Source organism: Saccopteryx leptura, chromosome 3 (genome assembly GCF_036850995.1).
Source record: "Saccopteryx leptura isolate mSacLep1 chromosome 3, mSacLep1_pri_phased_curated, whole genome shotgun sequence".
Classification (NCBI taxonomy): Eukaryota; Metazoa; Chordata; class Mammalia; order Chiroptera; family Emballonuridae; genus Saccopteryx; species Saccopteryx leptura.
In genome coordinates, this window is record NC_089505.1 from 75,960,328 (window position 1) to 75,984,229 (window position 23,902).

The window sequence follows — 23,902 nt, forward strand, 5'->3', positions numbered from 1 at the left end:
CGTCAAACTTTTTATAAAAACCACCCACTTTTGCAGTGTTGGTCAACCTGGTCCCTACCTCCCACTAGTGGGCGTTTCAGTTTTCATGGTGGGCCAATCACGGTGCTGTTTGGTTGCTCTGCTACCACCCACTATGAAAGCTGAAACGCCCACTGGGGGGGGGCAGTAGGGACTAGGTTGACCAGCACTGCAAAAGTGGGCAGTTTTATAAAAAGTTCATATCATAATACGAAGTTTGGGAAAAAAAATCTTTCAATTTTAGGAATAATGACGTATTTCAAACTAATAAATAGGAAAAGGTTATAATCAATGAGAGTAAATAAAGGGAAAACCAGGCCCCGCCCCTCTTCACCCCGAGGTCTGGGCAGAAACCCGCCCCGATTCAGGCCACGCCCATTGCGGAAGCTCTCAGTCTGCCCATCCACCCCCCCCACTGCCCCGTCCGGTTTTGAGGCAATGCGCACACGCAGCTTCCTACAGACCCGGAAGAGGCTGAAGCGAAGGTCACGCGGGATCTGAAGGAAGTCTTCCTGGTTTAAACCTTACCCTCCCGGTCCCCATTCCTGCACGCGGGGAGTCTCAGTGTCGCTACGGACGCCGAGAGCCCGCTCCTGAGCCTCCTGCGGTAAGTGCGGAGTCCCAGTGAGAGGCCCCGAGCCTGCCCGCTTTGCTGCCGAGTGGGGGCTCCGCGTCGGTTTCGGGGGAAACTCTGAGGCCGCCCCGCTCGTCTACCCCCGCCGTCGGGAGTGGGACCCCCTGCCGCGGGGTTTCCTGCTTCGGTCCTGAGGGGGCAGCCCCCCACCCACCCACGCTGTTTAAAGTCCCTGGAGACGGACGCGGGCCCTGGAGATGAACAGTGTGCGCCCCTCCCCCCGCCCGGCCTCTCGGCCCGTGGAGTCCGGACTGCCCCCCCTCAGCCGGCCTGGGGACCTGTGGACCCCCTCCTGAGACCCCACCCCATTTAATAAGAGGCCCGGGCCCAGGAAGAGCACACTCTCCATGGGGCGGGGATTCGGGGCGAGAACGCGGGGTCCTCAGAAGAGCCCCCGGCCCCGCGCGGGGAGGGCTGTGTGGGAGCGGCGACAGCGAAGGGGCCCCGGGGACGCGCAGAGCGGGGCTGGGAGGGGTCAGGGGACGGAGAGAGACACGGGATGGGAGGAGAGGTCAGTGAGGGGCCTTGAAGAGACGGCCACTTGGGGGTGCGGGGGGACGGGACCGCGACGGGGAGAATGACAGTAACCGGGGAGAGGAGCGCGAGGGGGAGAAAGGAGAGAAACCCCGAGGAGAGGGAGGGGCCCGGAGAGAAGGGCGCGGGGAGGGGGCTGGGGAGCAGAAGTGGGGATGAAGAAAAAAAATTCTTATTTTTTGGCCCAATGGATTTACCTCATTTATTCCACATCTCACATTTAATTCATTAAAAAAAAAACTTATAGAGATAAATTTGAGTCTGTTCAATGTCTGCTTTCTTGCAGTAATTATTAACTTTTAAAATAAGAATTGGTAATATCTCATAACCAGAACTTATAATTCAAAAGAACTGCGTCTTTTTTTTTTTTTTTTTTTTTGGTCTAATGGGTTTACCATTTTTATTATACATCTCCCAATTAATTTTTTAAAATAATTGAGATAATTCTTTAGTCTATTGAATATCTGCTTTCCTGTAAATAGTCATTAACTTCTGAAATAAGCATTGGTGATATCTCATAACCAGCGCTAAGTATTCTTTGCCAAAAAGAAGGCACTTTCAGCCTTTTTTTTTTTTCTTTCTTTTACAGAAACAGAGAGTCAGAGAGAGGGATAGACAGGAACGGAGAGATGAGAAGCATTAGTTTTTCGCGTTGCGCATTGCAACACCTTAGTTGTTCATTGATTGCCTTCTCATAGGTGCCTTGACCGCGGGCCTTCAGCAGACCGAGTAACCCCTTGCTCGAGCCAGGGACCTTGGGTCCAAGCTGGTGAGCTTTGCTCAAACTAGATGATCCCGCTCTCAAGCTGGCGACCTCAGGGTCTCGAACCTGGGTCTTCCGCATCCCAGTCAGAGGCTCTATCCACTGAGCCACTGCCTGGTCAGGCAGGTTTTTTTGTTTGTTTGTTTGTTTTTAAGATTTTATTTATTCATTATAGAGAGGGGAGAGAGAGAGAGAGAAGGGGGGAGGAGCAGGAAGCATCAACTCCCATATGTGCCTTGACCAGGCAAGCCCAGGGTTTTGAACCAGCAACCTGAGTGTTTCCAGGTTGACTCTTTATCCACTGCGCCACCACAGGTCAGGCTCAGGCAGCTTTTTAAAACTTTGACCATAGAAGTCATTACCTTATAAAAGAATTCATTATTGCATCTAGTTTATTATTTTCAACATATTGCATCTAGTTTAAAATCTGACCCTTGCATCCTTTCTATGTGTATCATATGTTGAAACAGCCATTGGTATTCAGTAAACAATATTAGGCTATTTCAGTGTACACTTAGTACGGATGTCTGTGTTTTTGTGGGGTTTTAATTTTATTTATTTATTTTTTACAGAGACAGAGAATGAGTCAGAGAGGGATAGACAGGGACAGACAGACAGGAACGGAGAGAGATGAGAAGCATCAATCATTAGTTTTTCATTGCGTGTTGCGACACCTTAGTTGTTCATTGATTGCTTTCTCATATGTGCCTTGACTGCGGGCCTTCAGCAGACCGAGTAACCCCTTGCTGGAGCCAGCGACCTTGGGTTCAAGCTGGTGGGCTTCTTTTGCTCAAACCAGATGAGCCCTCACTTAAGCTGGCGACTTCGGGGTCTCGAACCTGGGTCCTCTGCATCCCAGTCCATCGCTGTATCCACTACGCCACCGCCTGGTCAGGCAAGGATGTCTATGATTTTAACAGGCAGAGAACCTTTTGTCGTGAGTTCATCAGCAGCTTTTTCTTTTCTTTTATGTGATCTGTTGAATTAGTGACTCTGAGCCACCAAGGCTCACACCAAGCCCCTCAAGTTCTTCTTGTCCTCTCTGAAAATACTGAAGGATGGCCTGGAGTAACCTGAACCTTAGTTCTTACAGAGCAGGTCTGTTCATTGTGTTGATGAGCAGCTAACAGGTTTTTTCCACACTTTTAGCCTTAAAACCTGTGTTCATCATTTTTTGTTTTTAAAATAATTCCTGTCATTTTCTGGAAACGAAGAAGGAATTCTGTCCAGGGAACAGGTGTTTCTAGAAGTCCTTGTCCCAACCTCTCACAGTACCCAGAGATCTGAGGATGCTGGGTCTGATCCCCGTCAGCCAGTGCTCCTGAAAACAGCTCTGAGGGAACAATGCAGGGACTGCAGAGACCTAGATAAAGATGCTGTATCCTGGGCCCCACTGCAGACCTGCAGAACCACAGCTTAGAGTGGAGCCCTCATCCCCGAGGGATCTGCATGCTTATTGAAGCTAAACTGTCCTGACCTGTTTCAGATTAGATCAATTCATGAGTTTTAAGGAAGGCTATCACCTGCACCCTCCCCCTCAGGCTTGGAAAGCTGCTCCAAGTATGATTCCATCCTGAGCCCAGGGATTAGCAGGAAGGATCCTGGATGCATTAACTTTCTGTTTTTGTTTTTTATAAGAAAAATTAATGAAGTCACATAAGTAGAAGTGGGCTCAGGGAACAGGATTCAGATGCAAACAGGGAACCTCAGGTCTTAGGAGAGAGAAAGGCAAAAAGGTATGTGGGGAGGCACAGAGCAGCAGAGTGGGGAAATCTCTGGGATTGGATAAAAAGTAAAAGGAATAGATCTATGCTTACATAGCTTGGCATGGGATAGTTAACAATTGACAATTAACGTGATAGTAAAGGTGAAGGGGCTGGAAAAGATTAATTACCCTTTAATTTCAATGTCATGTTATCAGGTACTTTGTTGTAGATGCAAAAGACAGCTCCATTAAGGTAACCAGGGAGCTTTGTGAGAGGAAATTACCTCTGTAGGACATGACTACCCACCACAAACTGCTTTTAGTTAGAATTTTAATTACTGATCTTCCTGCGCAGTTACTTTAGGTCTCTTGAGTCTGCAAGGCCACCATGTAGGGTTCCCTTGTGCTTGTCAGCTACAGCAAGTGGTCCCTTTTTTGTCCACAGAGGAAGTGGATTAGGGGCTGTGTGGACACCTGTGGTGGCACATTGTCAAAATGCAGACTTGACTCCTCAACATACTGTCACCTGAGAAAACAAGCAGGACCAGGACCAGGACAGAATGGCTGCTTCTCAGGTAAGCGATGTGTCCTGGGCAGAGGCTGTGTTTGCTTTTCCTCCTAACTTCAGTGGGTTTAGGACCTGCAACCTTTAGTTCTCTACTTCTGAAGTTCCTACCTAGTGAAGTTGCTTTCATTTACTTGTTTTCTTTTTTATTGTCAAGGTGAGCAGCTTATATTAACTTCCTTCCTTTGTCCCTGAGCCTTCTGTGCCTTCTCTCCATCTGGGCTCCCTGAGAACATGAACAATTCCCACCATGAATTAATGCCCTTCAACTACTGGAAACATCCCCTCTGTGACAGACCAACCTGGGAGGGCACCGTGTCCACCATCCCTGTGGGGATGGTCAGAGGCTCAGGCATCAGTGAAGAAGGGAGTGTAGGCTGTAGTTTCACGTGGCTGCAGCATCAGCTCTGTGGGTCAAGATTAAGGAAATGCACCTTCTATGGGAATAACTACAGAAGTTCTGACAGAGAAGAACAGCTAGAAGAGATTTGTTCACTAGATTGCTGAGAACATCTTGCTATTTAAAGGAGTGTTAAAGAACAGAACATGGGGGGTACATGTGGATGGACATTTATAAAAATTACTATATTTGGTGATTATTTTCAGATAATGATATCCCCACTTGTGTTGCTTGCCTGTAATGTCGCAGTAGGTAGCTCTCCACGAATGATACCTAAAAGTTTTCAAACCAGTTAAAGACTAAACAATACCTCTAACCTCTTTTCAGTATTGTGGGTGTTCCTTTCACTACTGTGTTTATAAAAAACAAGGTATATTATCCACAAACTGATTCAAGACATTGACAGGATCCCAAAATAGTCTTGATTTCATTGATGTGAAAATTGTTTTCTCTCATGTTTCATTTGTATTTGGTTCCCATATATCTGTCTCTGCGCATAATGTGTTAACATATTTGAGCTATTATTTCCTCTTGCATAAGATGTTTTTGTTATTCTCAATTACAGAAACTGCTGTGAATGTTTATGAGGTTTCTTATGAGTATTGGCCTCCATTTCTACTTTGTTTTGTTTTGTTTTGTTTTTGGAAAAATTGTAGATTATTTTTGAAGTAAAACTCAAGGTCTGCTCTTCAGTGTATGTTTCACAAAATAGTTTCACAACAAAGGAAGAATTACCTAGTTCTGAGATTACATATAGTAAATTTCAGGTAGGATTTTGGTGGCTCTGCATCCTCTGTGAGAACAATAAATTCTATAAAAATCTTTCAGCTCAAAGTCATGTATGAATTTTTTTCCTGTTTTCTTCCTCTGTGCTATTTGGAAGTATGGCATGGGGACCGGAGACATTGGAGTCACTGGTAAAAGGAGAGCTTGTTAGCTGTATGGAATCACAGGCCCCATCCTAGAACTCCTGAGTGAGAAGCAGCATTTTTAGAAAACTGCAGTTCATTGTTGTCCACGTCAAAATTGAAGTACTTACACTTCTAACTCATCCTGACTTTTTAAGCTGAGAAATACACAACTGATTGTGAGTAATACACATACAACACTGACAGACCCACATGCCTGTGGTGATGCCTTGGTTTTAAATTTTATTTTTCTGAAAAGTAAATTTACTTTCGGGAGCACATTTGTGAACATGTGTCATCCTCATTACTCAATATTAGAAAACATTAGAGGATATTACTGGGTAAAAAAAGAAAACAAAACAAACAAAAATAGACCCAGAAATATTTTATAAAAAAAGGGAATATTACTGGGTGAAAATGATCTTATTGGATAATTAATTCAGGTTACACTCCTAGGACCAAACCATGTCTAACCCTGTTTTCATGTTGGGTGACATTATGAACTCGGATTGTGGACCTTTGGTAATGTGTCTTTTCTTTTAGAAACGATTAAACTTCAGGGATGTGGCTGTAGATTTCTCTCAGGAGGAGTGGGAATGCTTGGACCCAGCTCAGCGGAAACTGTACATGGATGTGATGTTGGAGAACTACAGGAACCTGGTCTCCGTAGGTGAGGATGACTTCCTTTCTGAGTTTATTCTCTACCTGCTGTGTTTTGTTTCCTTCATTAGGGGGGGAACATCACGTGGGAGCTTCTGCCTTGCAGGGTAGATTTCAGAGTTCTGCCATCAGGGAACAAATATGAGGGTTTGCTGGTGTAGAAACAAAGGCTTCATGATGCACATTGATTAGAACTCAGTGTGTATGAAAACTTAACATGTTGTCTAGAACAATTAAGGTGCCAACAGAAACCAGTATTTTGGAACATTATTTTCTAGAACATTGTAATATTATACCATATCCTCTCACCTGGGCACAAAATGAATTAGAGAATCTATATCAAAAACTCATGTTCCCTTTTTTAATAAGTATGTCTTGCTCTCTGTAAGTCAGTCCTTGCTTTCTTCTTGGAGCAAATGTAGGAGCAGTGGGATGTGAAGGGAAAAGAAAATATCCTTCCAGCCAGATAGGTGGGATGAGAAAGCAGATGACACAGGTGAGAGATCTAAAGGTCACGGAGGAGGCCAGACCTTACAGTGTGGTTGGGAAGCTGCTGCAGTGGGAAGGGCTGTGAGAGGCCCAGGTGTATCCCTGTTGTCATAGAGGGACAGCTGGTCTCCAGCATGTCCCATGCTCCTGTGTCCTCTTGGGACTCTGCTTTTGTTCCAGTGACCTCCGTCATCACATTAGCGGTGGGGGCGGGGTCCTCCCCATGGACTGTGAGGGCCGCTGTGATCTGGCTCCTCTCCATTGCTTTGTGGACCTGGGACAACCTGTGCATGGAGCTAAGGAATTGTATGATAAGCAGTTATTTTCTCATTTGGAGTTTTTGAAGGAAGTGGTTGAGATCTTGTAATTGAGTACAGAAATTTCATGAACCCTGGGGACAGATGTCATGTTTTCAGGTCTATCATTTCTAATCTCTTGGAGGTTTCCCTTGAGACCCTACGGAGTGTAGACTCAGTGGTTTCATCACAGCACAAGGGACCTCTGCGAAGTGCGAAGATTAATTCTGTTTTACTTCAAAAGGTGCTTCTGTTTAATATGAACTATCATTAAAAGTTTTCAGCCTTGCCTGACCAGGCGGTGGCGCAGTGGATAGAGCGTTGGACTGGGATGTGGAAGGACCCAGGTTCGAGACTCTGAGGTCGCCAGCTTGAGCGCGGGCTCATCTGGCTTGAGCAAAAAAAAAAAAAAAAAAAGCTTAGCAGCTTGGACCCAGGGTTGCTGGCTCCAGCAAGGGGTTACTCGGTCTGCTGAAGGCCCACGGTCAAGGCACATATGAGAAAGAAATCAATGAACAACTAAGGAGTTGCAACGCGCAACGAAAAACTAAAGATTGATGCTTCTCATCTCTCCATTCCTGTCTATCCCTCTCTGACTCTCTCTGTCTCTAAAAAAAAAAGTTTTCAGCCTGTATTTCCTAATTTTCCACATTAGAGTGATTTCATTTCTCTATGTATTTTATAGAGTTCTTTAATAAGGTACTGCCATAGGTGACCTCAGAGTGTTGCCCAGCAGGTAGGAAAGTGTTCACTGTTACCTGCTTTCATCATCACTGTCCTTCTGTAATTCTCTCCTGTTCAGTCCAGATCTGCCCGGGATGTTATCTTCTGTTTTCAGTTTCTGATTAGGTGTTTGTCCTATTTGTGCTTTGAGATTCACAAGTGCAGTTACATATACAGGAATATTGTCCTTTGGTAAGAAGTGGGATACAGAATTATTAAGCACTTAATGTTCAGGAAGCAGCTTTGTTCCTTAATTTAAGTTTTGTCCTTTGCTTTCTCAGCACGTTTCTTCTTTTTTTTTTTTTTTACAGGGACAGAGAGGGATAGATAGGGACAGACAGACAGGTACGGAGAGAGATGAGAAACATCAATCATCAGTTTTTCATTGCGACACCTTAGTTGTTCATTGATTGCTTTCTCATATGTGCCTTGGCTGTGGGCCTTTAGCAGACTGAGTAACCCCATGCTTGAGCCAGCGACCTTGGGCTCAAGCTGATGAGCTTTTGCTCAAACCAGATGAGCCCGCGCTCAGGCTGATGACCTTGGGGTCTCGAACCTGGGTCCTTCTGCATCCCAGTCCGATGCTGTATTCACTGTGCCACCACCTGGTCAGGCTCTCAGCATGTTTCTTAATCATGGTGTACTTAATCTGAAATGTTTAAAGATCCGTCGTTCTCTGCATATTTTACAGCTTTCTAATGGCTCCTTTATTTATAGGCAAACTTTTATTTTTCTGTAATGTGGATTATAGCCTACATATTTAGTGAAAAGGGGGCCTTGGAGACAGCTTCAGGGGGTTAGCCCAGGGTGAACAACCACTGCCCATTGCTCCCCTGGCTGCAAGTCTCATGGGACCCTTAGAACATATGAGAGAAAGGTAAGGATGTCTGTCTCAGAGGGAAGAAAAGCGTGGGTGTGCTCCGGACAGACCTGCCTGTGAGTGACTTTTTTTTTTTTTTTGCTGTATGCTTGTTGTTTATTTCCATGTGGTGCAAGGCACACGGGTATAGGTGCCAGGAAGGTTTGTGTGTGCCTTGGGTAGGAGAGAGCTGGTCTCCCTCAATTTTCTTTTTGGTACTTTGCTGTTTTGATAAAAAAGAATCCAACTGCTTCTGTGTGCTACAATCTGCCTAGTCTATGGGGTGGGGTGAGGAGGGGGAACGGAAGAGAGGAGGAGGTAAGGGAGGGGCTCAGGAGAAGTTTGGTGGCTGGTGGTGGCCCCTCAGAATGGGGACCCCGGCGTTGGCTTTGCCAGGCTGGTCACCAGGCTGCCTCCTTCTGGCTTCCCAGGCCAGGACAGGTGATCTTGTTGCTGGAGGCCTGGGGAGATTCCAGGTGTTCTGGGGACTCCAGCACTGTGACCATGAACGGGAGAGGGGACTTCCCGAAGAAGAAGCTGGCCCACCAGTGACCTAGGTCCACCTGGAGCAGCCCAGGGAGGTAGGAGGTGGCTTCTCCAGGGTACTCAGCACTTCTACAGGAACTGTTACTGGTAGTGGAGCCTGGTGGCGCCGGTAGTCAATGTGGGTGGCCCCAAGGGAGCCGCTGGAGGGGATGGCTGCCATGCTCTTGCTTTTGTTGACTGGTGGAGACCTCGGTGCGCGATCACGAGTGGCGGGAATGAGGGCGCTAGGCCACAGAGCCCGTTTGCAGAGGAGACCGCAAGAGGCTGCTCTATGACCATGATGTACAGGGATCTGTGAATGATATATTTTTCCTTCCACATGCCATTCCGACACTCTATCCACTGTGCCACTGCCTGGTCATGAATGATATTTTTAATGAGCAGATTTATGTTCACAGAGCCTGACCAGGTGGTGGTGCAGTGGATAGAGCATGGGACTGGGACGCGGAGAACCCAGGTTCAAAACCCCGAGGTTACCGGCTTCAGTGCAGGCTCATCTGGTTTGAGCAAGGGGTCACTCACTCTGCTGTAGTCCCCCAGTCAAGGCACATGTGAGAAAGCAATCAAGGAACAACTAAGGTGCTGCAACTTAAAGAATTGATGCTTCTCATCTCTCTCCCTTCCTGTCTCTCTGTCCCTATCTGTTCCTCTCTCTGTCACACACACACAAAGATTTATGTTCACAGAAAAATTGTATAGGAGGTAATGAGCATTCCCACATGTTCACTGCTTCTACATGCTTAATGTCCCCCCCCCCCCAAGAGTGGCATATTTGTGAGATGTGTGAATCTACATTTGCACCTTATTATCACCCAGTTGTAGTTTGCCTTAGGGTTCTCTGCCTGGTTGTACATTCTGTGGGTTTAGAAAACATGATGACAGGTATCCACCCTTACAGTCGTGCAGACTCGTTTCCTGGCTCTGCGTGTTCCCTGTGCTCGGCCTGTTCATCCCTGTGCCCATGAGCTGTTGCAGCCATTGATCTTTCTACTGGTTCCTTCATTTTGCCTCTTCTAGAATATTGTGTGGTTGTTCTCATATAGTCTGTCGCCTTTTCAGATTGGATTCTTTCCTTTAATTCTGCATATCTAGTTTTCCCCTCTCCTGCCATGTCTGGATAAGATTATTTCTTTATAGACCTGAATGATATTCCACTGTGTGTTCCCCAGTTTACTTTCTATTCACATGTTACAGACAGCCATTGCTTCCAGTTTGGGGGAATTGTGGATAAAACTGCTGTAAATGGCCATTTGTAGTCTTCTTTGTGGATAAAAGTTTCCAACTCAGGTTAAATACTGAGGAGCACAGTCGCTGGATCAAAGGGTAAGTGTGTGTTCTGTGTTGTAAGAACTTCCGCACTGTCTTCCCACGTGGCTGTCACATTCTACATTCCCACCGACAGCGAAGAGCGTTGTGGCTCCATGTCCACAGCAGCGTTTGCTGTTGTCAGTGTTCTGGATTCTGACCTTTCCAGTAGGGGTGTAGTGTTGCTGGAATGTGCTGTTTGTTTAGTTCTTACTGTGTTCATGTGCATTTCCTCAGTGACATACAATGAGGAGCATATTTTTACAAATGAATTTTCCATCTGTATATCTTTACTAGTGCGCTGTCTGGCAAGGTGTTTGGCCTGTTGTTCAGTCAGGTTGATGCTTTGGCACTGTTGGATTTGAAGTCTTGTTTGTGTTTTGCATAATAATCCGGTTCATGTGGTCTTTTACTTTTTCCCAGAGTGTGACTTCTCTTGTTGTTCTCTTTTTTAAATTGGATTTATTGAGGTAACATTGGTTAATTAAATTTTATATAGATTTCAGTTATACAATTCTATAATCTTTTTGTTCACTTAATGAGAATGACTTGTTAGTTTTCTCTCTCTTTTTTTTTAAAATGTTTGATTGAAAATATTGGAGTTTAAATGTTAATACTATGGATTGAAAAAAAGAAAAAACACTTAAGAATTTGCCTTGAGCCTGACCAGGCAGTCGCACAGTGGGTAGAGCGTCAGACTGGGACACAGAGGGCCCAGGATCAAGACCCCGAGGTCACCGGCTTGAGCGCGAGGTCTCTGGCTTCAGTGCAGAGTCGCTGGCTTGAGCCCAGAGGTGACTGGCTTGAAGCCCAAGGTCACTGGCTTAAGCAGGGGGTCCCTCACTCTGCTGTAGCCTCCAGTCAAGGCACATATGAGAAAGCAATTATTAAACAACTAAGATGCCGCAACAAAGAATTAATGCTTCTCATCTCTCTCTTCTTGTCTGTCCCTAGCTTTCCCTCTTTCTGACTCTCTTGTCTCTGTCAAAAAAAAAAAATTTGCCTTGAAAAAAATCTGAATTACATTTGCAACTATGTGCTATTCTTGAAGAAGAGGAGTTGGGATATGAATTTTTGACAGTTTTATATGTTAAAGATAATGAAATCTTTAGATTTATTCCGAGTTGTACAGCACCAGTATAAACATGGTAAATTTTTTTTTTCAGTTCTGTATCTTCACTGTGGTATAGAATACTACAATGGTTGTAGGGTGCATATATCTTTTTTTTTTTTTTTTTTTTTTTTACAGAGACAGAGAGAGAGGGATAAGACAGGGACAGACAGGAACGGAAAGATGAGAAGCATCAATCATTAGTTTTTCATTGCACATTGCGACACCTCAGTTGTTCATTGATTGCTTTCTCATATGTGCCTTGAATGTGGGCCTTCAGCAGACCAAGTAACCCCTTGCTGGAGCCAGCGGCCTTGGATTCAAGCTGGTGGGCTTTTGCTCAAACCAGATGAGCCCGCACTCAAGCTGGTGACCTCAGGGTCTCGAACCTGGGTCCTTGGCATCCCAGTCCGACGCTCTCCACTGCGCCACCACCTGGTCAGGCTATCTTTTTGAATTTATCTTCTTTTATTCTTTGGATAAATCTACAGTAATAGAATTGGTTTGTTATATTGTATTGTTTGCAAGTTTTTGAGGTACCTCCATCCTGTCTTTCATTGTGGCTGACCAGTTTAATTATAATCTCACCAGAGGTGCATGAGGGTTCTCATTTCTCCACATCATTACCAATACTTGTTTATTGATTTATTGGTGATTGCCATTCTGATAATTATGTGGTAATATTTCATTCTGTTCTTAATTTGCATTTCTCTGCTGATGAGTGAATTTGAGCATCTTTCATGTGTCTATTGGCCATCTCTATGCTGTGTTTGGAGAACTTTTGATTCAGGCCTTCTGCTCATTTTTCAATCAATTTTATTTATTTGTTTGTTTGTTTATTGGTGTTAGGCTGTGTGAGTTCCTTATGTATTTTGGACATTTAGCCCTTGAGAATGTATCATTGGCTCATGTCTGCATATTCAGTAAGTTGTCTTTTCATTTTATTGATGGCTTCCATTACTGTGCAAAAACTTATTTCGTTGTAGTTTCATTTGTTGGGTTTTTTTCTCTTGTTTGTTAAGCCGAGGGAGACATATCCAAAAAAATACTTTTAAGAGTAATGGCAGACTTTATTGACTATCCTTTCTGCTAGTATTTTCATGGTTTCAGGCCTTACATTGTACTTCTTCATCCATTTTGAGTTCATTTTTGTACATGGTATAAGGAACTGGTCTAGTTTTATTTTTTGTATGTATATGTTGACTTTTTCTTGCACCATTTATTGAAGAAGCTGTTTTTCCCCATTGTTTATTCCTGCCTCCTTTGTTATCAGTTAACAATATAGTTTTGGCCATTTTGAAAATTCTGTTCTCTTTTCATGTTTTGCACAAGTTCTTTATATATTCTGGATATTAACTACTTATCAGATAAATGCGTGGCAAAATTTTCTCCCATTTCTTAGGTTTTTGTGACTGCCTCTGCCACTCCTTTCCAATTACAGTGATACTTTGACATCCGAGCACTTTAAATTACGAACAATTTGAGAGAAGGGCAGTCACTCGCAGTATTTTTGCTTTTAAGTCACAAGCGGATATTTGAATCACAAGCTTCTAACACCCTCCACTAGACAGCCTGCCTTACGTTCTGAAAGGGGAGGAAGAAACAAATTTCCATGGAAAGGTTTTTGTTGAAATGGCCTCTGAGTGAAAGCGAGGAAAGTGTGGCTAAAAAGCCAAAAGTCAGTGAAGAAAATAATTGTTGGGCAAATGAGTTTGTAAAATTTGTATTTTCTGGGCCCTGGCCGGTTGGCTCAGCGGTAGAGCATCGGCCTGGCGTGCAGGGGACCCGGGTTCAATTCCCGGCCAGGGCACATAGGAGAAGTGCCCATTTGCTTCTCCACGCCCCTCGCTCCTTCCTCTCTGTCTCTCTCTTCCCCTCCCGCAGCCAAGGCTCCATTGGAGCAAAGATGGCCCGGGCACTGGGGATGGCTCCTTGGCCTCTGCCCCAGGCGCTAGAGTGGCTCTGGTCGCGGCAGAACGACACCCAGGAGGGGCAGAGCATCGCCCCCTGGTGGGCAGAGAGTCGCTCCTGGTGGGCGTGCCAGGTGGATCCCGGTCGGGCGCATGCGGGAGTCTGTCTGACTGTCTCTCCCCGTTTCCAGCTTCAGAAAAATACCAAAAAAAAAAAATTTTGTATTTTCGGAGCTTGCTCACTTTTATTGTTAAAAATGGCACTGGACAGCTCTCTGTGAAATTGCTAATTACCTTCCTGCTTGGAAAGGGCCATTGTTATACTAATGTCTCCTTCCCCTCTGCCAGCATCTTCGCCTGACCTTGAAGGTAAATACACCTCATAAACCAGTTTATTTCTTTACATTCTGTGTGTGTGTGTGTGTGTATAAATACATGTATTTGTTATTTATAACGTACATTTTCTTATTTAAAAGCATAGAAAACAAAAAATTCGTGTGGTTTTTGGGGGCTGGAACATATTAATTGCATTCCCATTAATTTAAAGGGGAAATTTTGATACATGAGCTCAGCCATGAAACAGATTAAACTTGTGTGTCAAGGTACCACTGTATTTGCTTTAATGTACAGGAGGTTTTTGTTTTGTTTTGTTTATTTGTATTTTTCTGAAGTTGTAAATGGGGATGCAGTCAGGCAGACTCCTGCATGCGCCCAACTGGGATCTACCCGACATGCCCACCAGGGGGCGATGCTCCGCCCATCTGGGCGTTGCTTTATTGCAACCAGGGCCATTCTAGCGCCTGAGGCAGAGGCCATGGAGCCATCCTCAGCGCCCGGGCCAACTTTGCTCCAATGGAGCCTTGGCTGCGGGAGGGGAAGAGAGAGTCAGAGAGGAAGGAGAGGGGGAGGGGTGGAGAAGCAGATGGGTGCTTCTCCTGTGTGCTCTGGCCAGGAATTGAACCCGGGACTCCTGCATGCCAGGCGGATGCTCTACCACTGAGCCAACCGGCCAGGGCAGGAGTTTTTATATTTTATGTAGTCCCATTTGACTGTATTTGCTTTGTTTATATTTGCTTTGGTGTTATAACCAATAAATTAAATGTCATAAAACTTCTATAACATTTCTTCAGTAGATTGTTATTGGCTCTATATTTAAATCTTTTATACATTTTAATTTAATATTTGTATATAGTGTTAGGTAAGGTTCCACTTTACTAATTCCTTTACATGTGAATATACAATTTTCTCAACACTGTTGATTTATGAGAATATCCTTTTCTTATTTTTGTGGTATCGGCATGGTTGTTGAAGATCATTTAACCTTATCCAGGAGGAGTTATATGTTAGCAATTTAGTGTACTGTGCTTCATTTCTTACCTTTCTCTTTTTTTGAGACAGAGAGAGATAGGGATATATAGACAGGAAGGGAAGAGATGAGACGCATCAATTCTTTGTTGTAGCCCTTCAGTTCATTGATTGCTTTCTCATATGTTCCTTGACCAAGGGGGCTACAGCAGAGCGAGAGACCCCTTGCTCAAGCCAGCGACCATGGCATCATGTCTGTGATCTCACACTCAAGCCTGAAGAGCCTGTGCTCAAGCTAGCAGCCTCGGGGCCTCAAGCCTGGGTCCTCTGTGTCTCATTACAACGCTCTATCCACTCTGCCACCACCTGGTCAGGCTTATTTACCTTTGTCTTAATGTTCTTATACTTTTTCGTTTTTAAATGAATTTTAATTTATTGTGTTCATATAGATTCAAGCGTCCCACTAAATACAAAACCCTCCCACATGTTCCTATCTAGACCCCCTTGGCCCCCCTCCCCACAACTCTCTACCCCCTTCCCTCTGGGACCTGCTATACTGCTCTCTGTATCTGTGTTATGTATATATAATTTCACTAATCCCTTTACCTCTGATTGCATCCCCTCATCCTCCATCCCTCTGACAGCTGTCCCTCTGGTCCCTGTGACCCTACCTCTGCCTCTATTTCATTCCTCATTTCATTTTGTTCCTTAGATTCCACATATAAGTGAGATCATATGATATTTGTCTTTCTCTGCCTGGCATATTTCACTTAGCATAATAATCTCCAGGTCCATCCATGCCATCACAAAAAGTAAGATTTCCTTTTTTTGACAGGCACATAGTATTCCATTGTGTACATGTACCACAGCTTTTTAATCCACTCGTCCACTGACAGACACTTGGGCTGTTTCCAGATCTTGGCTATTGTAAAAAATGCTGCAATAAACATGGGGGTACATAATATCTTTTGAATCAGTGATTTGGTATTCTTAGGATATATTCCTAAAAGTGGGATAGCTGGGTCAAAAGGCAGATCCATTTTTAATTTTTTGAGGAAACACAATACTGTTTTCCACAGTGGCTGCACAAGTCTGCATTCCCACTAGCAGTGCAGAAGGGTTTCCTTTTCTCCATACCCTCACCAGCACTGTGTGTTAATAAGCGCCATTCTGACAGGTATGAGGTGTGGTATCTCATTGTGGTTTTAATTTGCATTTCTCTGATGATTGGTGATGCTGAACATTTTTTCATGTGCCTATTGGCCATCTGTATGTCCTCTCTGGAGAAATGTTTGTTCAGTTCTTTTGCCTATTTTTTAATTGGATTGTTTATCTTCCTGATGTTGAGTTTTAGACTTCTTTATAAATTTTGGTTATTAACCCCTTATCAGACGTATTGGTGAATATATTCTTCCATTGTGTGGGTTGTCTTTTTATTTTGTTAATAATGTCTTTTGCTGTGCAAAAGCTTTTTAGTTTGATATAGTCCCATTTGTTCATCCTGTCCTTTACTTCACTTCCTCGTGGAGATAAATCAGCAAAAATACTGTAACGAGAGATATTGGAGAGCTTACTGCCTATGGTTTCTTCCAAGATGTTTATGGTTTCATGACTTACATTTAAGTCTTTTATCCATTTTGAGTTTATTTTTGTGAATGGTGTGAGTTGGTGGTCTAGATCAGTGGTCCCCAACCCTGGGGACCACTGTAAGAAAGAATGAATAACTTACTTACATTATTTCCGTTTTATTTATATTTACGTCTGAATGATGTTTTATTTTTTTAGAATGACCAGATTCCCTCTGTTACATCCAAGACTCACGCGACACTTGTCTTGGTCACGTGATACATTTATCCGTCCCACCCTAAAGGCTGTTCCGTGAAAATATTTTCTGACATTAAACCAGTCTGTGTCCCAAAAAAGGTTGGGGACCACTGGTCTGGATTCATTTTTTGCAGATAGCTGACCAATTTTCCCAAAACCATTTGTTAAAGAGACTGTCTTTACTCCGTTTTATGCTATCACCACCCTTGTCGAATACCAATTGTTCATAAAGGTGCAGGTTTATTTCTGGGTTCTCTGCTCTGTTCCATTGATCTATATATATGCCTGTTCTTATGCCAGTACCAAGCTGTTTTGAGTACAATGGCCTTGTAGTATACCTTGATATCAGGAAGTGTGATACCTACCACTTTATTCTTCTTTTTCAAGATTGCTGAAGCTATTTGTGTTCTTTATAAGTTCCATAGGAACTTTTGGAATATTTGTTCTATATCTTTGAACTATTCCTTGGTATTTTAATAGGAATTGCATTGAATTTATACATTGCTTTGGGTAGTATGAACATTTAATGATGTTTATTCTTCCTAAGCCATTAACACGGTATATGCTTCCACTTGTTTGTATCTTACTTGATTTCTTTTATCAATGTTTTATAATTTTCCGAATACAAGTCTTTAACCTCCTTGGTTAAATTTACTCCTAGGTATTTTTTGTTGTTGTTGTTGCAGTAATGAAGGGATTGTTTTCTTATTTTCTCTTTCAGACAGATTGTTGGTGTATAAAAATGCCTCTGATTTTTTAGAATTTTATATCCTGCCACCTTGCTGAATTCATTTATCAGGTCCAGTAGTTTTTTGACTGCGACTTTAGGGTTTTCTAGGTACAGTATCATATCATCAGCAAATAATGTGATAGTTTTCCTTCTTCTTTTCCAATTTGGATGCCTTTTATTTCTTCTTCTTGTCTGATTTCTGTGGCTAGGACTTCCAGAACTATATTGTATAAGAGTGGTGAAAGGGGGCAACCCTGCCTTGTACCTGATCTTAAGGGTATTGCTTTTAATTTTTGCCCATTGAGTATGATGTTGGCTGTGGGTTTGTCATAGATGGCCTTTATCATGTTGAGATATGTTCCATAAATGGGTGCTGGATTTTATCGAATGCTTTTTCTATATCTATTAATATTATCATGTGGTTTTTCTCCTTCCTTTTGTTTATGTGATGAATCACATTGATTGATTTGCTAATATTGTACCAGCCTTGCCTCCCCAAAATAAATCCCACTTGATCATGATGCATGATTTTTTTCGTGTATTGTTGGATTTGGTTTGCTAATATTTTGTTGAGAATTTTAACATCTAAATTCATCGGGGATATTGCCTATAGTTTTCTTTCTTTGTATTGTCTTTGCCTTACTTTGGAATCAGAATTATGCTCGCCTCATATAAGAAGCTTGAAAGTTTTCCCTCCTCTTGAATTTTTTGAAAGAGCTTGAAAAGGATAGTTCTTCTTCTTTGAATGTTTGGTAGAATTCGCCTGTAAAGCCATCTGGCCCAGGGCTGTTCTTTGTTGGGAGTTTTTTGATAACTGTTTTGATCTCATTTCTTGTTATTGGTCTATTTAGGTTTTCTGAATCTTCCAGATTGATTTTTGAAAGGTTATATTTTTCAAGGCATTTGTCCATTTTACCTAGGTTGTCTAATTTTTTGGCATAGTTCTTCATAGTATTTTCTTAAAATCCTTTGTATTTCTGCTGTGTCTGTTGTTACTTCTCCACCCTCATTTCTAATTTTATTTGAGTCCTTTCTCTTTTTTTCTTGGTGAGTCTGGCTAAGGGTTAATCGATCTTGTTTACTTTTTCAAAGAACCAGCTCTTGGTTTCATTGATCCTCTGTTTTTTTTTTTTTGGTTTTTTTTTGGTCTCTATGTCATTTATTTTCACTCTAATCTTTATTATTTCCTTCCACTTCCTCTAGGCTTTACTTGCTGTTTTTTTCCTAGTTCTTTTAGTTGCAGGATTAAGTAGTTTACTTGAGCTTTTTCTAGCTTCTTAAGGTATGCCTGTAATGCTCTGAACTTCCCTCTCAGGACTGTTTGCTGTGTCTCACAGATTTTGAGTTGTATGCTCATTTTCATTGGTTTGAAGGAAATTTTTTATTTCTTCCTTGATCTCATTGTTGACCCATTCGTTGTTTAATAACATGCTGTTCAGTTTCCAAGTGTTTGAGTGTTTTTCAGTTTTCCTATTGTAGTTGATTTCTAGTTTCATACCATTGTGGTCAGAGAAGATGCTTGATATGGTTTTAATCTTCTTAAATTTATTGAGACTTGTTTTATGCGCTAATAATATGTGGTCTATCCTAGAGAATGTACCATGCACACTTGAGAAGAATGTATATTCTGCTGCTTTAGGGTGAAAGGTTCTGAAGGTATCTATTAAATCCAGTTGATCTAATATGTCCCTTAATTCTGCTGTTTCTTTGTTAATTTTCTTTCTTGAGAATCTATCTATTGATGTTAGTGGGGTATTGAAATCCTCTACTATCATAGTATTGCTGTTGATCTCTTCCTTTATGTCCATCAAAATCTGCTTTATATATTTAGGTGCTCCTATATTAAGTGCATAGATATTTATAATGGTTATCTATTCCTTTTGGAATGCTCCCTTTAACATTATGTAGTGGCCTTCTTTATCCCTTTCTATAGTCTTTGTTTTAAAGTCCATTTTGTCTGATATAAGTATTGCTACCCTAGCTTTTTTTTCATTTCCATTTGCATTAAATTTTTTTTTTTCCCATCCTTTTACTTTCAGTCTATGTGTATCTTTTGTTTTGAGGTGGGTCTTCTGTAGACAGCATATGTATGGGTTCTGTTTTCTTATCCATTCAGCTACCCTGTGTCTTTTGATTGGAACATTTAATCCATTTACGTTTAAGGTTATTGATATGTAGTTGTTTATTGCCATTTTTTTCTTTAAATATATATTTCTCTTTTACTATATATATGTATTTTTTTCCCACTTTGTTCTGTCTACAGCAGAAACCTTAACATTTCTTGCAGCATTGGTTTGGTTGTGATGAATTCCTTGAGGTTTTTTTGGTCTAGGAAGCTTTTTATTTCTTCATCAATTTTAAATGATAGTCTTGCTGGATAAAGAAATCTTGGTTGTAGGTTCTTGTTCTGCATTACTTTGAATATTTCTTGCTAATCCCTTCTAGCCTCAAATGTTTCTATTGAGAAGTCTGATGTCATCCTTATGGGTGTTCCTTTGTAGATGATTGACTGTTTTTCTCTTACAGCTTTTAATATTCTTTCTTTATCTCTTAGCATTGGTATTTTGATTGTGATATGTCTTGGTGTGGGTCTCTTCGGGGTTTTTTTTAACGGGTTTCTCTCTGCTTCTTGAACTTGTGTGACTCTTTCCTGCATCAATTTAGGGAAATTTTTATCTAATTTCTTCAAAGAGCTTCTCTTGTCCTTGTTCTTTTTCTTCTTCAGTAACCCTTATTATGCGGATATTGTTTCTCTTCATGTTGTCACAGAGTTCTCTTAGGGTTTCCTCGGACTTTTTTGATCTTTTCTTTTTCTGTTTCTGTGTTTTCACTTATCTTGCCTGCTAAGTCAGTGGTCCCCAATCTTTTTTGGGCCATGGACCAGTTTAATGTCAGGAAATATTTTCACGGACCGGCCTTTAGGATGGGACGGACAAATGTATCATGTGACCGAGACAAGCATCAAGAGTGAGTCTAGATGGATGTAACAGAGGGAATCTGGTCATTTTTAAAAAATAAAACATCGTTTAGACTTAAATATAAATAAAACGGAAATAATGTAAGTTATTTATTCTTTCTCTGCAGACTGGTACCAAATGGCCCATGGACCAGTTCCAGTCTGCAGCCCGGGGGTTCAGGACCACTGCTCTATGTTACTGATTCAATCCTCCTCTTCATTCAGCCTGCTTTTAATTCCTTCTAGTGTAGTCTTCATTTCTGATACTCTGTCATTTCTGTCTGGTTCCTCTTCTGAGCATGCTGCTTGTGTAGCTAGCTGAATATAGGGTTGGTGCTGTCTGCCACCAGCTAGCAGTTGTGTTGGTTCTAGGTCTTAGGTTGGCGTCAGCTGTTGTTTTTCATCTGCTGTGGACTACTTGCCTGCAGCTACTGCTGTTTCTGCTGTTTGTGTCTGTGTTTTCTTTGCCCGCGAAGTGTGGGAGGGGCTAACCTGTGTAGAAGGATCAGCTTCCTCCTGCTTAGAGCTGACAGCAGCTCTGTTAATGCTCCAATCTCTGTAAGATTTGCCTCCACTTTTCACTTGCTCCACTTCCTCTTGCAGTTCTTCCCAGAGTCTTCTGTAGAGACTGTAGTGTGGGCACAGACTGACTTCACCCAACCAATTCTTCTACAGGTTGCCAGCTTGATGGGTTAGGGCAACTGACGTTGGGAATACAACGTTAGTGGGACCCCTACTTCAGGAGTCTCTTGGGCAGGAGCTCAGTACAGGGATTGTGGCTCCTACTTCAGAGCCTAATCCCTCAACCACTGCTGGGTACTCAAATTTTATTTCTCCCCAAGGTGAGCAGCAGGTTCAGATCAAATGGAGCCAACAGTCCCCTTTGCAGAAATTCTTACAGCTGATGAGACCCTGGTCTCGTGGAGGAAGAGTTCTCTCCTGGGTCTGACTGTGCCCCCCCAGGAAGTGGCTACGCCCCTTGGCCTGATCCAAGAATAAGCTCACAGGGACCTACACTTTGAATGTCCATGCTTCAAGCCTCTCTCTTTTCCCCCTTTGGAATCTAACCCAGCAAGGTAGGATATCCAGCACCCAGGCCAGCTGACTTTGTAGCTCCTCCCTATCCAATTCATGTGAGCCGCTGTGCAGGTGCTGATCACAGCAGAACTCACCTCAGCTGGGCCGGGTGTGAGGAGCCCTTTGTTAGGATACCACTCTAGCAAGGGTTGTTAGGTCCTGAACCAATGCCCTCTGCAGCTGTCCACTGAATGTGCCAGCCCTGTGCCTGCCTGGCAGAAAACTGGCACAGACCAGTGGGAGACTCTACCCATAACCGGCCCTCAGCAACCTTCTTGGAACTACAAGTGATCCAGAGTTTGTGGCTGCCTTTTCTGGGCCCAGGTGAACATTGTAATATCAGCTGCAAACCTAGGCTTTTACCCACACTGGGCCTGGGGGAAAGTCCACTTAAAAGGCCAAGGTTCCCAGAGTCCTTCCTTTTGCAGCCTCTGTCTGCTGGCTGCTTGTTGGTCTCTAGAATCTAGAGCAGGGGTCCCCAAACTTTTTACACAGAGGGCCAGTTCACTGTCCCTCAGACCATTGGAGGGCTGGCTGCCACATACAGTGCTCCTCTCACTGACCACCAATGAAAGAGGTACCCCTTCTGGAAGTGTGGCGGGGGTCAGATAAATGGCCTCAGGGGGCCGCATGTGGCCCGTAGGCTGTAGTTTGGGGATGCCTGATCTAGAGCCTGCAGCAATTCAGGGATTTGGAAGGGTGGTGGGTTTGGCTCCGTCCTTCAGCCCCAGGTGTCAGTCTGTCCATAGTTTTTTCACAGACCTCAGTAGGGTGTGGCCTCTGAGACGCAGAGGTGTGGTCTGCCTGCCCATAGTTTCAACGAGTCAGTCTCCTGTGAGGTGGAAGCACCAGTCATAGACTTGGCAGAGTGTGGGGATGTAGCTTGGGCTTCAGTACCAGAAAACTGAGTCACTGACGTCCTCCCTGCTTCCTGGGCTCTCAGAACAACCCTTTGCCCTGACTGGAGCAGGAGAGACTCCCGAGGGCGGAGCAGTTGCCACTCCCCAGGCTGATGCCACTCCGAGGGGACTCTACCCAAGAAGGATGGTGACTGCAGTACTGGAGAATGACTCAGCACAGGGGTTAGGGTGGCCATCCCCCACCCTGTCTCTCCCTGGGCCTCCAACTTTAAATCTCCTTCTGCAACTCCAGTCCTCTCAGCTCTCCCCCACTAACCCCTGGGTAAGTGGCCGTGAACGAGGTTTTCTGCGCAGGCCCTTTAAAACAAAGTCTGAGTCTCAGAAAGCTCTTTCTTGCAGACAAAAAACCTAGCTCTTTTCACTGCCAAATTCTGTCTGGGAGCCTCTTCTAGGCTCTTGGGCTCTAGGATGGGGTTCCAGGCCTGAGGCTGAGCACCCACACCTCTTAGAGCAACCCTCCCGCGGTGAGAGTCCCTCCAGACCCTTCGCTGCCCCTCGCTCTTGGGAGCAGGGCAGCCCTTTCCACATTTCCGCCCTTCTGAACAGTCTTAGTGTGGCAGCTTCTGTGATCCTTGGTTATCAAATCCTCTTCGTTTAGTCCAGAGTTGGTTCTTCAGGATGATTCTTCTTAAATTATGTTGTAATCCAATTTGGTCCTGGGAGTTGGCAGTTGGAGCATTTGCCTACTCAGTTGCCATCTTGGAATCTTCCTAAATTATTCTGTTCTTATACTCTTTGATGACAATAGCTTTGGAATATGTTTTAAAGTCAGAAACGGTTCCCTTAACTTTGCACTTCCCACAATTGTTTTGGTTACCTGGTGTCCTGTGACATTTCATATTAATTTTAGAATGAGCTTTTCTATTTTTGACAGAAGTGTCATTGGATTTTGATAGGGATTGCTTTGATTGTTTAGATCGGGGTCCCCAAACTACAGCCCACGGGCTGCATGCAGCCCCCTGAGGCCATTTATCCAGCCCAGCCACACTTCTGGAAGGGGCACCTTTTTCATTGGTGATCAGTGAGAAGAGCACAGGATGCATCCGCTGCGAAGCACGGCGTTGCTCACGTACAGTACTACTTCCAGTCTGCGGGACACACACGTCACGGCTCTGGAAGCGCGTCGTATCACTTGTTACGGGTAGCAGTGACAAATATGGAACTGGACATTGACCATCTCATTAGCCAAAAGCAGGCCCATAGTTCCCATTGAAATACTGGTCAGTTTGTTGATTTAAATTTACTTGTTATTTATTTTAAATATTGTATTTGTTCCCATTTTGTTTTTTTACTTTAAAATATGTGCAGTGTGCATAGGGGTCTGTCCATAGTTTTTTTTATAGTCTGGCCCTCCAACGGTCTGAGGGACAGTGAACTGGCCCCCTGTGTAAAAAGTTTGGGGACCCCTGGTATAGTTATTTTCTACCACTGATCTGTGGACCGGTGCACCAGAAATGTCGTGCTGGTCTGTGAAAGAGTTAATTACCCTGATGTTGTATGAAGATTATAGACCCAGTGATCTTAGCCGAATTTGCTTATGCTCAGGGTGATTTCTCCCTTAGTGGTCCCTGAATAAATCTCCCAAAGTGTAAAAAGATTGAAAACCACTACTTTAGATCACCTTTGGGACTACTGACAGCTTAGACTATTAGAATTTAGTTTAA

At 43.4% G+C, this 23,902-nt stretch overlaps 1 protein-coding gene and 1 pseudogene across 1 annotated transcript in view; one reads left to right on the forward strand and one right to left on the reverse strand.

Annotated features, from left to right (window-relative positions):
- The first annotated feature begins 487 nt into the window (after positions 1–487).
- Positions 488–23,902, forward strand: part of LOC136399321 (zinc finger protein 420-like) — a 38,656-nt gene continuing 15,241 nt past the window's right edge. The window contains exons 1-3 of the mRNA XM_066374369.1: positions 488–625; positions 4,100–4,229; positions 6,071–6,197. Coding sequence (XP_066230466.1) covers positions 4,215–4,229; positions 6,071–6,197 — 142 coding nt within the window. The 5' untranslated portion in view covers positions 488–625; positions 4,100–4,214. The remainder of the gene's footprint in view (positions 626–4,099; positions 4,230–6,070; positions 6,198–23,902) is intronic.
- LOC136397145 (pancreatic progenitor cell differentiation and proliferation factor pseudogene) lies at positions 8,886–9,260 on the reverse strand (annotated as a pseudogene).